The sequence below is a fragment of the Colias philodice genome, chromosome 5 (genome assembly GCF_061535455.1).
Source record: "Colias philodice isolate Cphi_HAF_F1 chromosome 5, ilColPhil1 Martin Lab GWU primary, whole genome shotgun sequence".
Classification (NCBI taxonomy): domain Eukaryota; kingdom Metazoa; phylum Arthropoda; class Insecta; order Lepidoptera; family Pieridae; genus Colias; species Colias philodice.
This window is the reverse complement of record NC_143090.1, coordinates 8,010,455-8,025,726: the sequence shown is the minus strand read 5'-3', so window position 1 is coordinate 8,025,726 and position 15,272 is coordinate 8,010,455. Positions and strand designations below refer to the sequence as shown.

Sequence of the window (15,272 nt, the reverse complement as noted above, 5' to 3'; positions counted from 1 at the left end):
TTTGTTGCAAATTATTGCCAATAAAGGGCTAAGAAAGCTTGTACAATTCACTGTAAAGTTCAAACCAGTCAAGGTCCCTAAGAATCCGTTATCAGCACAACAACGTCACGAATGGGTGGAGCCAAAGCAGTTTGAGTCATGTCTGGACTTTTACTGTTACAGGAGACTAGGAAATCTTATATCTCGATTCTCGATGAATATTTGTTAAACAGTTTCCCCCAGTTGAAGACGAGTCACGATTATATTAGGAAATCCTTTATTCTTAAGCAAACACCTTTCTCTAACCTTTGCGGTTTGTTCTATTTAGAAAATTTCCTATTATTTCGCAAGAGAAATTTCAGGTAAAATAACTCGAATTTTAGATTTAGCACCAATACCTAAGTAGAGTATTTTATTTACCTTACTTGTTTTAAAATTTTGTAACCACGGTCTTATAATATTCTTCGCAGAAGGTTCATCATTATAAATACCTAGCTGGAATATTGAACTGAAAAATTAGGATTTACAGTTATATTTTGATGTCTATCTAAATGGACATTACAAGATTCCTTCAATAGTTTTCTCACGAAAAGATCATGGGCATTTTTGTATGAGAGCTGGGCGTAAAACCAACAGAAATAAAATGTGTTGTAATTTACTTTATTGTACTTCTAAATACCCCCTAAATACTTGTTAACCCCAATATCGACCGGGTATCACTGCAAAAAAGTCCCAAAGATTGGTTAAATAAAACACACATATTTGTAATAAAATAATAAATATTGATACCTTTTATTTAAATATCAATGGTTATCATCAACTATAACATCTAATAAATGTTCTGCGGGTGCAATGAAAGGCTCGTGCCGTCCTAACCCCAAAAACCACAAAACTGAAACTATGTGGGCACAACTTCCTACTGTTCTTCTGCCTGTTAAGCAAGTACAGTAATGCTCAACTATCGCATTTCTACCGATTTGGTCTCTATCGATCAAAATGTAAGTGTTATATGTGCGCGATCTGACATGCCGCGACTGTATTTTAATTCGAAGCAACCACACATTAGTTTGCAGAATATTACATCTGTTTAAATCATCTAATGACTCCTCTCTATATAATTCAATTAAATAAACACCATCGCGGAAATGTTCTGCGACATACGATTTTGCCAGTTTTATATGATAAGTTCCCAAAGCGTGAAGCACTATACATTCCTCTGTTAAACGTGGAAAATCATTTAGGAATGGTAGATTTGCTTCCATTCTTACAAAGTCTCGACGTTGTCGATTCAGATTTTTAAGTTCGACGTAATCGAATAAACGATTCGGGTTGTTTATTTTTTCATCAATAATGTTTATTATATCTGAAGCTAGTCGATGGTTTTCAAAAACTGGGCGAAAAGCATTTAAAAGGCTAGCACCAATTTTGAAATCTACAAACATGTGGGGAAGAGCTCTATTAATATATGTTTGTCGCAGCAGTCTAAAACACTGTTTTATTTTGCCATTCATGGCTTCCACTACCCAGCGGCTAATGGTAATCGTTCGCGATTTATTGGCTTGGTCCGTTGTTAATTGGGTTTCGTTTCTGTCTTTTGTGGGTGGTATGTGTACCTCATAACCCCACTCTTCAATACTAGCTAAGCTATCCCTAAAACCCCGATCAACCAAAATAACGTCGTTTTGTTGAAAAATCCAATGCCAAGCACTATTTTCATCACGCATAATGTCTTGCATGATTGTTGCATCAGATGTAGTGGCGGCATACGGACCTAGGACATCCAAAATGTAGCCATCAGTGCTGACAATCATAAAGGGTTTTAGTAAATTCTCATACTTATGCAAGCTGTAAGACAATCTTTGAAACAAAAAATTAGAACTTTTTTCTATATAAATATAAGTACCATCGCAAATAACTATTGCTTTGCTGTTTTCACTGTTACCGAATATGTGTTTTGGTATCAACAAATTCCTCTCTAAGATATTATTCCTTGTGATATGGTCAAACCCTAGATGTAAAGGGGTAAATTCTGCCTCTATACATTCTCTAGCGATTTTCAATTTTCTTTCTAGAGTTCGACGAGACATACCAAACAATGATGCCAATCGTTCATTACTTTCACCTGTGCGAAGTTTTGTTAAATATACTCCAAGTACTGTCCGGGGACGACTTTGATTTGCGAGTGAGGGTGTTTGATTTAAAATAATGTTAAATTGTTCGTAATTAAATCCTACCCAAAAAAACAAGTCTTCGTTGTCTAATTCAGTCATTGAATCAAAATCGAATCTTGTACCACGCGAAGCAGCGTTTTTAAAAATATTACAAATATCTGTAAACTGAGCAGCATTAAAATCGTGATATGTGCGACAGTTGTTAATTAAATCATTCCAGTTATTGCTTTCAAGGTGCTGTCGACACGCTCTAGCTTCTCCAGGTATATACAAATTATGTTCACATAACATGTGTATTTTTATAGACATAGGAATTCGTAACCGTGTTTCGTTATGACAGTTATTAAAAATACAACGATCTGCTCTGTTTGGAGCTCTCATAAAATCATCTACTTCTAAAGTTCGTTCCTGAGGTTGTATAGCTGCATTAGGCTGCACTGCTTCATTGGGATGTACTTCTTCAATCCTTGGAACATCATTAGTTAATCGTTGCCAGCATCTATGACACGTTGAATAGACGTTATTGAATTCAACCTGAAAAATAAAAACACAAATAACTATCGTGATGTAGGTACTTCAAGGTAAAATCACAAATGCAACGGAGATAAAACGACATATGTCGGTATAGTACTTATAATAATAAATATAATTATTTTTATATAAGAAATATTTAAAAATGTAACTATAAGTTAAAAAAATGAATAAACAAAATATAATTAGTCGCTTGCTTTGTCTTTTGCGATATTTTGTTGAGTGAGCCATAACAATACTTTTCACAGAACAAAAGTAACTAAAGATCTTTACGTTTTACACGCAATTATGCTGCTTATTGCTAAAACCTTATACACTTGAATGGCATTAGTAAACATTTTGTTCATTTTGTTTATGGGTCATCTTAGCACTGGATTCGTCATCGGGACAGGTAGCAGATAGGTAAAGAGTTCGAATTGTGCACTGCGGTGTATGTAAATATGATTATATCATAGGTAATGCGTAATACTTACATGTATCACGGCATGTTCTCGTATATATGCTGCCATTTGTGGATCGCGCTGAGGAATATCTTCATGCAAAACATGACGTCTTTGTCGATAAACAGAGCGTCGACACATAACACACTGTCTTTCTTCCATTGTACTTAACAAAAACAGCAGAACACAAGTTGCGAAAAGTTCACTCCGAGTTCTTTCCGAGCATGAGTAATGAAAAATATGAATAACGACTGACGCGCATTGCCCGGCCTGCTCGCACCCTTGTTTTTTGGTCGGCGCCTGATTAAGAGAGAAGTTAGAAAGGGATGGAATGTAGTAATTCCGTTAGGTTACCAACCAATAGATTGGTTTCTTTGGCCTAGCTTTGCACAACATCGTGTCGTGTTATCTCCGGTTTTTTTTTGGATTCTATAACAAATACGTTTGAACATCACTGAATATCTCTGCTCACCGATTGTTTGGGTGATTGCCGTCATAGTATAAATTTAAGTAATGGTCATTAGCTTTCACATAAAATATATTTTAAAGCTGTTGGTTTTACGCCCATTTTGACCGTGACTCTTTCCATTATTAATGTTTTGTCGTATGATAAAACAGCCATTACGTCTATTACAAATCCGTGTCTAATAAATAATTCAAGCATAAATATTTAATAAATCATGATATCAATGAATTGTACTCGAGTGACAGTTCAAGGTGTTACTCGAAGGAATTACTGAGGCTTTTTAGAGCTCATTATAAGTACCGCTAATGATACCTCTTCAATGTCCCATTAAAAGAGAATTTGCAATAAGGAAATCCATTCACCTGAGGATTTATGACAGAAGTTGTTTACAAACGATCTGATGTATCGTCAATTAGATATCTTCAAGATCTCTTCGGAAATTAAGGGTATTTAATATTTTACAACCTATAAGTATAATTATAATGCTTTGCTCTGCCTCCTTAAGGAGGAAATTGTACATTTCAACAATAACTACTTCCAACGAATTTATTACGAACAATAAAACAATTCTTATAAATAGCCTAAATAAAATAAATTCTTATAATAATAATTAATTTTATTGTTTTTCCAGTTGATAGGAAGCATTTATTAGTAATCAAGGGACACACTCCCGCTATATAATTTCCTGTTATGCGTTATTAGAGTGATATATTTTAGTTGATAGAATATTTGTTTGTTTTGAAAATTGTCTGAAATCATACGAGTTTTAACATTATTACATGTTCGAACTTCTGAAACGCTTTGAACGAGTACCAAAAATAATTAAGCCATTAGAAATAACAAAACAAAATAAACATCATAATAATTGCAGTCAATGGAAGCTCTATTCAACAATTTCGATTAGCAGCCAAATATAGCGTAGATCGATAGCCATTTTGGGTCTTAATGCAACGATAATGGGAGAGATTACAATCATTTTCAAACGAAATCGTAAGTGGTGATCACGACCATGTTGAGATGATTGAACTATAGTATTGGTTTTTTAATGCTTTCACTTATCAGTCGTATTGTGTATATTGTGCTATATTTATATTGTTGCATTCAACAAACTAGTCTTAAATATCAAAGTTTATTACAACTAATCTACGCATTAAGATCTTTCAAAAGTCAGAATAAAAACAACCTATAAAACCTTGTAAGAGAATAAGATATCAAATTTTAATAAAAAAACAACCTATATTACCAAATGTAGGAAATAAAGGACAGAGAAAGGTTTATGTATACGTATTATGTACGTCGGTATATAATGAGTTGCATATAACGTTGCTTGGAGGTAAATCGCCTTACCCTAGATTCGATTGATTGCAGCCCGGGGCGCGGGGAAGCGCGGCAAAAATGGCCGTGATAAAGCCTGCTTCACACTTTTACATCCTTTTCCAATAGATATTAATATTTCAATTTATAGACCTTAAATTTATATGAATTAGAAAAATTTTACCATTTGAATATTCAGTTTAATTCTAATATTACTTTAAAAAGATACGTCAGTAAGCTCAAATTTTATTCATTTTATCTAATATCGAAAGTTATAACCCGAATTATAAAAGCAACAACCGCGCCGCATATTACATCTCCATAATACAAAGCGAAAAAAAAAGAAAACAACATTCTACAGAGAGTGTGTGAAGGCTCTATGGCGTCCATCCGCTGCCGTACATAAAGGAGTTTCGATTGCGTTAGTACACCCCGGGATACGGAAGGGGAGATACGTCAGTTAGGAGCGGATCCGTCCCGCCCGGCCCATACGAATTACTTCGAGACCAGTGAATTTAACTAGTGCTAACATGCCTGCCAAACTCGGAGCGAAATATAAACGCAACCGACGCAGGGCTTTGAGGGAGTTGGCGGGAATTCAGAAAAGGGCACGTTCGAGTAGGTCAGAGGCGGAACGAAAACGAGATTACAGAGCTCGTTTGATCGCCGCACGCGAGATGGCGGTGAATAAAGCCAAGCCAATAAGGACAGTCGAGAAACGAGATCGTACGCGGTTGAAATCGGTCCACGAAATGGCAACTCGTAAACATTCACGCCCGTTGCAACAGCGTGTAGATAACAATGCGATGAAAGCTAAGGTGATCCAAAAGATAAAGAAAAAAGTCATCCCTGAAAAGCCGGTCGTCAAGCAGGGCTGCAGAACTCGATCTTATTTACAGCAAAAGAAGGTTGTAGTTCCGAAAGCAAGTCGCACAACAACAAAGGCTAAAGATGCAAACGATGGTAATTCGGTTAAATCTAGCTCACCATCACCACCGTCGACCAGCGAGAGTGATGAAAGTGAACGAGTTGAAGTTATTCATGTGTATCTCAATTTGTAAATACTTTTATATCATTAAACGATGTAGTCCATTTGTTTGAATTATTTTTAAATATCCCACTTGCATAAAACATGATTCTCGTTAAAAAGAAACACCGTTAAAGTAGTGTTAAAATAAAATTTCGTTCACTAAAAATGTTTTAAGTAATATCTTCTCACAGTCTATTTAATCTTCGAAACATTTGTCTTTTTACAATTTTGTGATTAGCATAAAGAAAGTGGGAGTGTAAAAAACAAAAGTATCGAAGACAACAAACCGATAAAAAATAACCTCTATTGAAACGAGACGATATTGTACTTTCATTATTGTTCCATGTAAATGCTTTACTCGGTTTAAGGTTGGTAACAAAAACTGAACAATTTCACTATTCATTCTTATATTACGCAGTTTTTCAGAGCGAGGTCAAATATTTTAAAATCGAAATTAATATTGTTGCGAATTATGATCTACTTATTTCTTTTATATTAATTTATTGAATAAAAGGATTGCATCTTGATGGTTTCAGGCAATGATATTTTAAGTATAGATACGTTATATACTCACAATATATCCAAAAAAAATGCTTCATATGCAGTGTCAGGCACACACAAATACAATTTTCATTTTACTTAATTTATTACATTGACAGACTGTATAAGAGAGATGGCTCTAATAAAATGATATAAACAAAAAAGACAAAGATAGTTTGTCACTTCCGCGCAGGTGTAAGCAAAAGTCATAAGAATTCGCCAATTAAATATAAATAAACAAATAGTTGCCATGGTAATTGGCATAGACTAACGACACAGAAGGTTCAATGTTATAGAATATAGATGTTAGGTTTCCTGCACAAGTAAATAAATGTGACAATTTCATTTACTATTATATGATTATTATGATGTCGTATTACAATGAAAAAAAAAATTTTTTTTGGAGATATAACTGTATTAAGTATTTATTACTAGCTGTGGTGTTTGTTTTCGGTCATCATCATTTCACCCGATAAACACCCACTGCTGAGCATACTGCATAATCCTCCTTATAGAACTCCATAAGGACCGATCTTACGCTATTCGTTTCAAGGCAGTTCCCGAAACCCGTACAAGGTCATCACTCCAACTTGTAGGATAATTATAATAATAGTGGTGCCTAGATGAAAAAAAAGGATGAAATAAAAGAATGGATGAAGTATAAGCCTTTTTTATCTAAAACACAAATAAAATTTATGTTCAATAGCTATTTACAGAAAAGCAAATAGCATTTTTCGTCAGTAGCGATAATCTTTTCTTTAATGTTTACGTATATTCAACATCATTTTATTTTTATTTATCATTTTATTATTGCAAACAAACATTTTTGGCATCACGATTTCATTTGTTAATTAAATGCACTGGATGTAAACTGTGGATTTAAATATAAAAATAATCAAGTATTTACCCAAATCGAAATTAATAAAATAACCGTTCTATTTTCAATAATCGTATCTACATGATAATCTTTGAACACAGTGTACGCTAGCTTTGTCACACTAGTGATTGAAGCAATGTTTTATCCCTTTCATTATTTCAATACACGTGTCAAGCAAGTGTCATTCATAAAAGAATTGTAAATTGTTATTTTTACTCTTAAACTGTAATAATTTAATATATTTTGCTGTGATATGATATTCCTTTATCTTTTTTTATTTTTTTGCACGAATACGTGCACTTTCTGAACACACAGGAAGGCATTTTCGACAACTTTAATGTACCTATCGGCATATACGCTCACTGGGACCGGTGACAATCTGACTGATTGCATTGGTCCCAAATAGGACCAATTCACGGAATCAGTTTTGGTGCGTTGATGACGTATCTACCTCTTGTTTCTATATATAATATCATTGGTTTCAGGTCTATCTTTTAAAATTTCAAAAAGCTTATCTGAGCTTTCTGAAATCTAATCAGATTTTATTTTAATAATAGATAGTCCTAAACCAATGCAAAATTGTACACCTAGTTCCCTATACCACAGTCTGTACATCTCCTAGTAGTATACATCTATACTAATATTATAAAGCTGAAGAGTTTGTTTGTTTGAACGCGCTAATATCGGGAACTATTGGTCCGATTTGAAAAATTCTTTCGGTGTTAGATAGCTCATTTATCGAGGAAGGCTATAGGTATATCATCACGCTAAGACTAACAGGAGCGGAGCAATGCGGGTGAAACCGCGGGGAGCAGCTAGTATAAAATATGCCGTACATTATCGGTTTTAGACAGGTATTGTCTACACCACCTACACACTCGTTTTCTTTCTTCTCTTGATTTAATTGCAAATAAAGAAAACACAAATATTTTTTTTACTTTAGATAAAGCTATTTCTGTTGCATAAAAAGAATTAAAAATAGCTTTGAGTGTAACACGAAAATACCTTCAGGCTAATCAAATAAATTTACTTTGTCTGTGTAACGAGAAAACCCACAGACAAACTATAAAATAATTACGTTTCGATTAATAGTACGCGGGTGGAGCCGCGGGCAAATTGCTATTACTTTGCAAATGTTCTTGCATAATTTAAGCAGCCATAGAAATCTGTCTTTTTAGATTGGGCTAGAAAGTTCTAGAACCAATCGAGTATTTATGAACATGATTGTCACGCTTTCCTTTATCCTGGACGTGTCTTCCGATATGGTAATGGTATAAGACTGGTTTAAATGTATTGTTGATCACAATAACAAGATGACTATACTGGTCGATGTTTGTGACCAATTTTGGAACATCTTTTGTCAAATTCGTACTTTACATTGTATCATAGTGTCTGTCTTAAATAATTATTTTTTCAGGAATATGTTTTCTGGAGTTATTTTGTTAAAAAGTCTGCAAAAAATACAATTCAATATATTAAGTACACTTAATTTATGTAATCATAGAAAGTAGCTATAGAAAACGCACCAAACGCTTGGGGCGTCTTTTAGTTACGGTCGTTTTTCTATGGTTTATGTTGGTTATTTTTAAATAAAACGACTCGTGAAATCAAAGGTCGTAACACTTTTGGTTGATGTTGGGTGCGTGATAGATCACGCAAATAAACGAATTTGACTGATGTTAGTAGGTATCTGTTGTATGTTCATTAATGATAGACCGAAATAACAATGCATACAGTTATACACTACCTGCTTGTGTTATGGTGTAAGAACTGCATAGTCTAGTGTTATATTATAAAAATAATAAAATCATAATCACATCTCAACAAGGAAAAAAAGAAAGACAAATAAAGACTTTAAAAGAAATTGAAGACTTCGGATACAAGGCGGGACTAATATTATGAACAAACAATCGCAAATCAGTCAAAATTATTTTAAACTAGAGGTTCGCCCCGGCTTCGCCCGTGGTACATATTTCGCAATAAAAGGTAGCCTATGTCCTTTCTCGGGTATCAAAATATCTCCATACCAAATTTCATGCAAATTGGTTCAGTAGTTACGGCGTGATTGAGTAACAGACAGACAGACAGAGTTACTTTCGCATTTATAATATTAAGTATGGATTGTAAATATTTTAAATACACATAAAATCACGAGGAAACATTAAATATATCAAAGCAGGATGAAATAATAATTAAAGGGCTCTATTAACATTTCAACACGTTTACGTCAATATCTATAATACTAGTGATTCATAGATGTAAAGATATTTTAAAGGTCACTATAAAACCCTGTAATTATTGTATCCATTAAAATTTTAAGCAATTACTCTATTACAAGGTCTTCGCGTCTATTAATCTCACTCGCTTCATTAAACCAATTAAATTTTTAGATTAATTTTATAATGCAATAGTTTTTGAATTTCAATACAGATGATGTATTGTACTAGGTATATAAAAAATCTCACGAACACACATTAACATTTTGTAAGTATTGTGAAGAAAATGTCTTTCTCCACAATATAACGGATACATATTGATTATTGATAAGAATTGAAAAGAAACACTAATCCTTATACATTGAAATATTTCTTTACCTATATTTAAAAAGATTAGGATTCCTAAGAACTCGAACTCACCTACGATCCACTTCATATATTATGTACAAGGATGCATTCGACAAATCTGCATTGTAAAATTGAAGAAACGATAGGTATACCTAATATGGACTATGGTGTATACTGTATAGTATAAATTTTTTATGACCCTAATCTCAAACATTTATGTAGGTATTCAACATTTCAATAATTACACAACTCTATAAAAATACAATTATGTGATATGAAAGAAAAATAAATTACAAAGACCGAATATTGATCTAATAATATTATATTAAAAATTGCCTACTAAATAAATTTGCTATGAATCAAGGGGTATTTGGAAACAACGGTTCGAAATAGTCACTAGTGCGTTAAATTTATCAATCATTGCATCATTGCTGAGGATTTCGAAGCATAAAACCTAAAATTTGATTTATTTATACTAATATTAATCAAATACTTTCCCATGATATTTAATATCAAGTAACCTGCTGCGTTTACAACCAAGTTCATTTTAGTATCATATGTTTCGACTTTATATACTTCCCACTCGTATTGTATAGTAACTCTATGTTGATTAAGCTATAAACTTTAACTTAACTGCCAATTATATACTGCTGTATTAAAATTTACTACCTCGCAGATAAATTTAAGATAAACGGTAGCTTCCTAGTTCTAAGTCCCATCTATAAAGGGTTTTGTAACTATAATTTAGAAACTGCTACCATCAATTTGTCCATATTTCTACATAAACTACCTGGGATATAACAAGCTTATTAATATAATATAACAAGATTGACGGCTACGCAATGGGTAATGTATTCTAAACCTCTATTATGTACTCCGAAATATCAAAATGATTTCAAGTATTTTCTTTACTATACATTAATATTTATTAACAAAGGTTTTTAGGTAGGTACTTTAACCATTATGAATTTTAACACAGCAGATAATATTATGCGTTTTAAAATAATTTTCGTATACGTATAGGTATGTTCGTATGCAAATTTCTGTCAAGTTTCTATCACAATGCCGAAAAAATTTTCGATGGTGCATTTAAAAAAAATTGGTCATTTGAACAGCAACTTGGCAAAATTCTAGAAGTATGGGATCCATTCAACCTGAAATTCAAACATTTTCTATGCCAAATATCAATGTTTATTTAATAATAATTAGTCACCGGTTACACAAATAATTTTACAAGCAAGTCGGACACAATGTTTGTTCATAACTAGAAGCGAAATAAACTTCTAAGGCAATACAATACTGAACTTGTTTGCTGAAGTAACAAATGTATGGATTTAGGTTTCACTCAGCGACGTTCGTAATCATTTACAGTTAAAGCTACATTTTCTGGTCTTGTGTTAAATATACAAGCAAATGAATTGGTTATTTTAGGTATAAAATATAAATATTATGTAGGTATACATATCTTGTAAAGTGTTACATATGTATACGAGAATAGTACAAGTACAGGCATAGCAGGATAAGAAGATAAAGCATGCTTAATATTTGAATATACAATAGACGATGAAAATACAGTTGAAAGTTCAACGAAACTAATTAAGCCAAAGAAAACGAAGCTAACGAATAAATTAGTAATTAATCATTGTACGAACTTACAAGGTACTCACATAGAATGATGTTGAATGTAAATACTGCCTTACTAAAAGGGGTAATGATAGAAAAAGAGGTAAGAGTATAAGAAGCAAGGTACAACACTTTATTGGCAGACTCGATAGTCGGAAAGTTTATTGCTAATGGCACAACTCTAAAGGAACTCGATACAGACGGTGTGGCCATTGTACAAGTTTCCTATTTACGTGACAGGACGGTTCTGATTTAGCCCTGTTAGCGAGATGTGAAATGTAACATAAACACACTTTAATAGTTTCGGTCAATTGTTTTAATTTACGGTTACTAATTATAATGCTAATTTTATTTGTGTAAACAGCTTTGGAACACAGAAAATATATAATGAAATTATGGGCGCAACAAATACAACAGCAACGATTATAATAATTAGTCAAAAGTACAAGTGTCTAGCAAAAGTAGGGAGGGATAGCAAGCTGTCAGTATCAGAAGCTAGCAAAATGCCTTTCCAACCTCCGTGGGAATAAGCCACGCCTACAAGCTAGTATAAACAGGCGAATAAATCACTACATAGTATAAAACAAAGTCAGTTTCCCTGTCCCTATGTCCTTATGTCCCTATGTCCCTTTGTACGCTTAAATCTTTGAAACTACGCAACGGATTTTGATGCGGTTTTTTTTAATAGATAGAGTGATTCAAGAGGAAGGTTTTTATGTATAATAACATCCATTAAATAGTGGAGAAGTACTGTTATTTTTGAGGTTTCTAATGTGATGTCGTAAAAAATTACATTTTTTCCGCTTACATTGCAAACGCAGGCTGAACCCTACGAGTTTTATGAAAATAATGTACTAACTATTATACACATTGAAAAGGTCTACAGAAAAGTCCGCGATGGTATATGTCTATCTCTTATGGATAACCCACAATAACTTTTTTTTGTCATTTACTTTTTACGACAAATAATGGCTAATTTTCGATGCGATTTTAACCAATAGAGCATTAATCCTTAACCAATTAAATACCTTGAATACATTGTTCATTTAATATAGATCTATATGGCCCTTTACACCGTATGATTTAAGTGAATATTTTCGAAGATATTACAGATTCAAAAATTGCGGGACGTAGCGTTTGCGGCGGTACCGGCCGGCCGCCCGGCTATCTATTTTATACCCGTACGAAGTCGGAGCGGGCCGCTATGTTTTTATATACAACGTTCACAGTTTTTCTGTAGTGTATTTAGTATCAGCATTGCACCCGTGCGAAGCCGGGGCGGGTCGCTAGTAAGCAATAAATGAAATAGATTAGTTATACATTGAGAACTAAACCAGTTTTCATTGCAGACAAACGACGCTATAAATGTATATCGCTCTCGTTCAAACCTTAATAAATATCGGTTAAAAGCCTGGTTACATGGTCTTAGGACTTTTTTGGTTTCAGCGTGGAATCTAAATCGTGTGATTTCTACTCTCCTACCGCTTTTTGCTCGTTTATTCAATCAGGGAATGCTGTTTTAATTCGAATTTATTGATTCCTTTTGTATGTGGTATAATTCATTCGCACCTTTTGATTTATTGTGAAATGTGTCAGTGAAAGGGATTGTGTTTAATGTGTATCAGCTTGTTTGAAGACCTTATTATATACAAGAGTCTAAGTTTATAAATAGGGTTATTTCATAAAGCTTCTGTAGGTAATCTATACTAATATTATAAAGCTGAAGAGTTTGTTTGTTTGTTTGAACGCGCCTTCTCGGGAACTACTGGTCCGATTTGAAAAATTCTTTCGGTGTTATATAGCCCATTTATCGAGGCTATAGGCTATATATCACCACGCTAAGACTAACAGGAGCAGAGCAATGCGGGTAACCGCGGGGGACAGCTAGTGGAGTATAAAGTGTCTGATATTCAAATTACCTTTAATCAAATGCAAATCAAACAGTCGATATAGCCAACACACTGAATACTGAATCTAAAGTTTCGGTACCTAAAATCGTGCCAAGTTTTCATCTTAATCACAATTGCTTTGTCCAACCACTTCAGCGCTTTAACCATTAACCATTCATTGGTTTTCTAAACTTGATGAATGAACTAGCAAAACACTTAACCACAAGGCATGTTATTTTTGATTTACCAAGAGCCAAGCTTCCGCACGACCACCTGCCATCCCGTCATAACGCAATTTATACAGCCTGTGTTACGTAGGCGTTGAAGCACTATTTGTATACTATTTCCACTTAAACTCTTCAAGCTATATTGATAGTATAATGGAACTGTAATGGGCGATTATCACAAATATTTATCAGAGCAGAGAAATAAGCAATTGGTTTTAATTAAATCACACTTTGTGCGATCGAATTGGGAAATAATAGAAATTAAATATCCGATACGCTAGTTTGAATAACAAATGTTTTGATAAGGTTTACATTAACATATATGTAGAAGTGTTATTTTAATAGCGTATGCGATGTCTCGGAGAGCTTTTTTATGTTCCAGAAATAATATTGTCAAATAAGTGTGTAACCGTAAAACTATATTGATAAAAGATAAATGAGATAGTCATATTTTCACTTTATTATATAAATTGTAAAGATATATCCAAAAAATTTACAAAGTCGATAATCTCTAATATATATAAAATTCTCGTGTCACAATGTTAGTCTGCATACTCCTCCGAAACGGGTGGACCGATTCTCATGAAATCTTCTGTGCATATCGGGTAAGTCTGAGAATCCGCCAACATCTATTTTTCATATGTACCACGGGCGAAGCCGGGGCAGACCGCTAGTTAAATATAAAAATTACTTTTGCGATATTACGAATCGGTATAGCTTGGTTTAAACGTAACTAGATTTACTGCTCTTAGGGTTTAAAGTTAGTAGTAATTATCTTTAAACTGCTTTAAGAACAGCTTTACTTAAATAAAAATTTGAGTTTGAGTTTGATTTGAATTCTAAGTTCTAAGTTTCCACGATATGACAGAAGCCTGTGAAATAAACGGTTTCAACGCTTTTACAAGATACGATCTGTTTCTTCAAGCATAAATTGTTGCACCTGCGTTAAATCTTGTATTTGAAATAATAAATTATTTTTCCATCGTAATATTTTATGTAGATGCATGTAAATAAATGAGGGGCAATACATTTGTAGAAAGAGGCGTGCTTGAATATTAATTTTTTATATTATAATTATTTCATAAATAACCAACTATGTACATATTTTTTATGGATTTTTACTTATTTAGTTTTAACTTATCCTTTTGATTTCATATCAAAAACGATAAAAAAATCGAATATAATCGATATTATAACTTCTGGTACTATTTACACAAGTGACAAAGCTGAAAATAACTCGTAAATATTCAATTCAAAATAACACCTACATTAAATCATAAAAATTAATGCAATAAACCATTTCAAAGACAAGCTACAAAACAACTAAGAACATTATGTACAAAACATACTGCTTTTAATTCCAACGTGACATAAAATAGTTGCTCAATAAGAAAGTCGACTAGTTGTTTATTGTTATTTATTTCCTGCAATGTCTGCTTGTCTTAATTAATTCAATACATTACTATTATATACTAACTTATCTAAGTACAAAAGGCCACCAGGAACATTTCAAATCATTCATTAGATATTGATTAGAGGAGATATGCACATTTGATATGCAAATAGTACGCGATATCAGCTGGCCTCGGCGACTGAAACTAAAACCACTAAAACACTTAAC

General features: G+C 33.2%; 2 protein-coding genes across 2 annotated transcripts in view; both read right to left on the bottom strand.

The window, feature by feature from the left end:
* Cad99C (cadherin 99C) overlaps positions 1-15,272 on the bottom strand; it is a 154,049-nt gene that overhangs the window by 66,009 nt on the left and 72,768 nt on the right. The window lies entirely within an intron of this gene.
* LOC149488538 (uncharacterized) lies at positions 567-3,708 on the bottom strand. Its single transcript, XM_089695700.1, has 2 exons — positions 3,155-3,708; positions 567-2,684 (listed from the first exon to the last, which is right to left on the bottom strand). Exons 1-2 carry the CDS (start codon positions 3,281-3,283, stop codon positions 783-785), a joined length of 2,031 nt encoding a protein of 676 aa, XP_089551826.1. The 5' UTR covers positions 3,284-3,708; the 3' UTR covers positions 567-782.

Coding starts and splice junctions, on each gene's coding strand:
- LOC149488538 (XM_089695700.1), bottom strand. CDS start 3,283: ATGGAAGAAAGACAGTGTGTTATGTGTCGACGCTCTGTTTATCGACAA. Junction 2,685..3,154: donor GAGAACATGCCGTGATACAT/GTAAGTATTACG, acceptor TTTATTTTTCAG/GTTGAATTCAATAACGTCTA.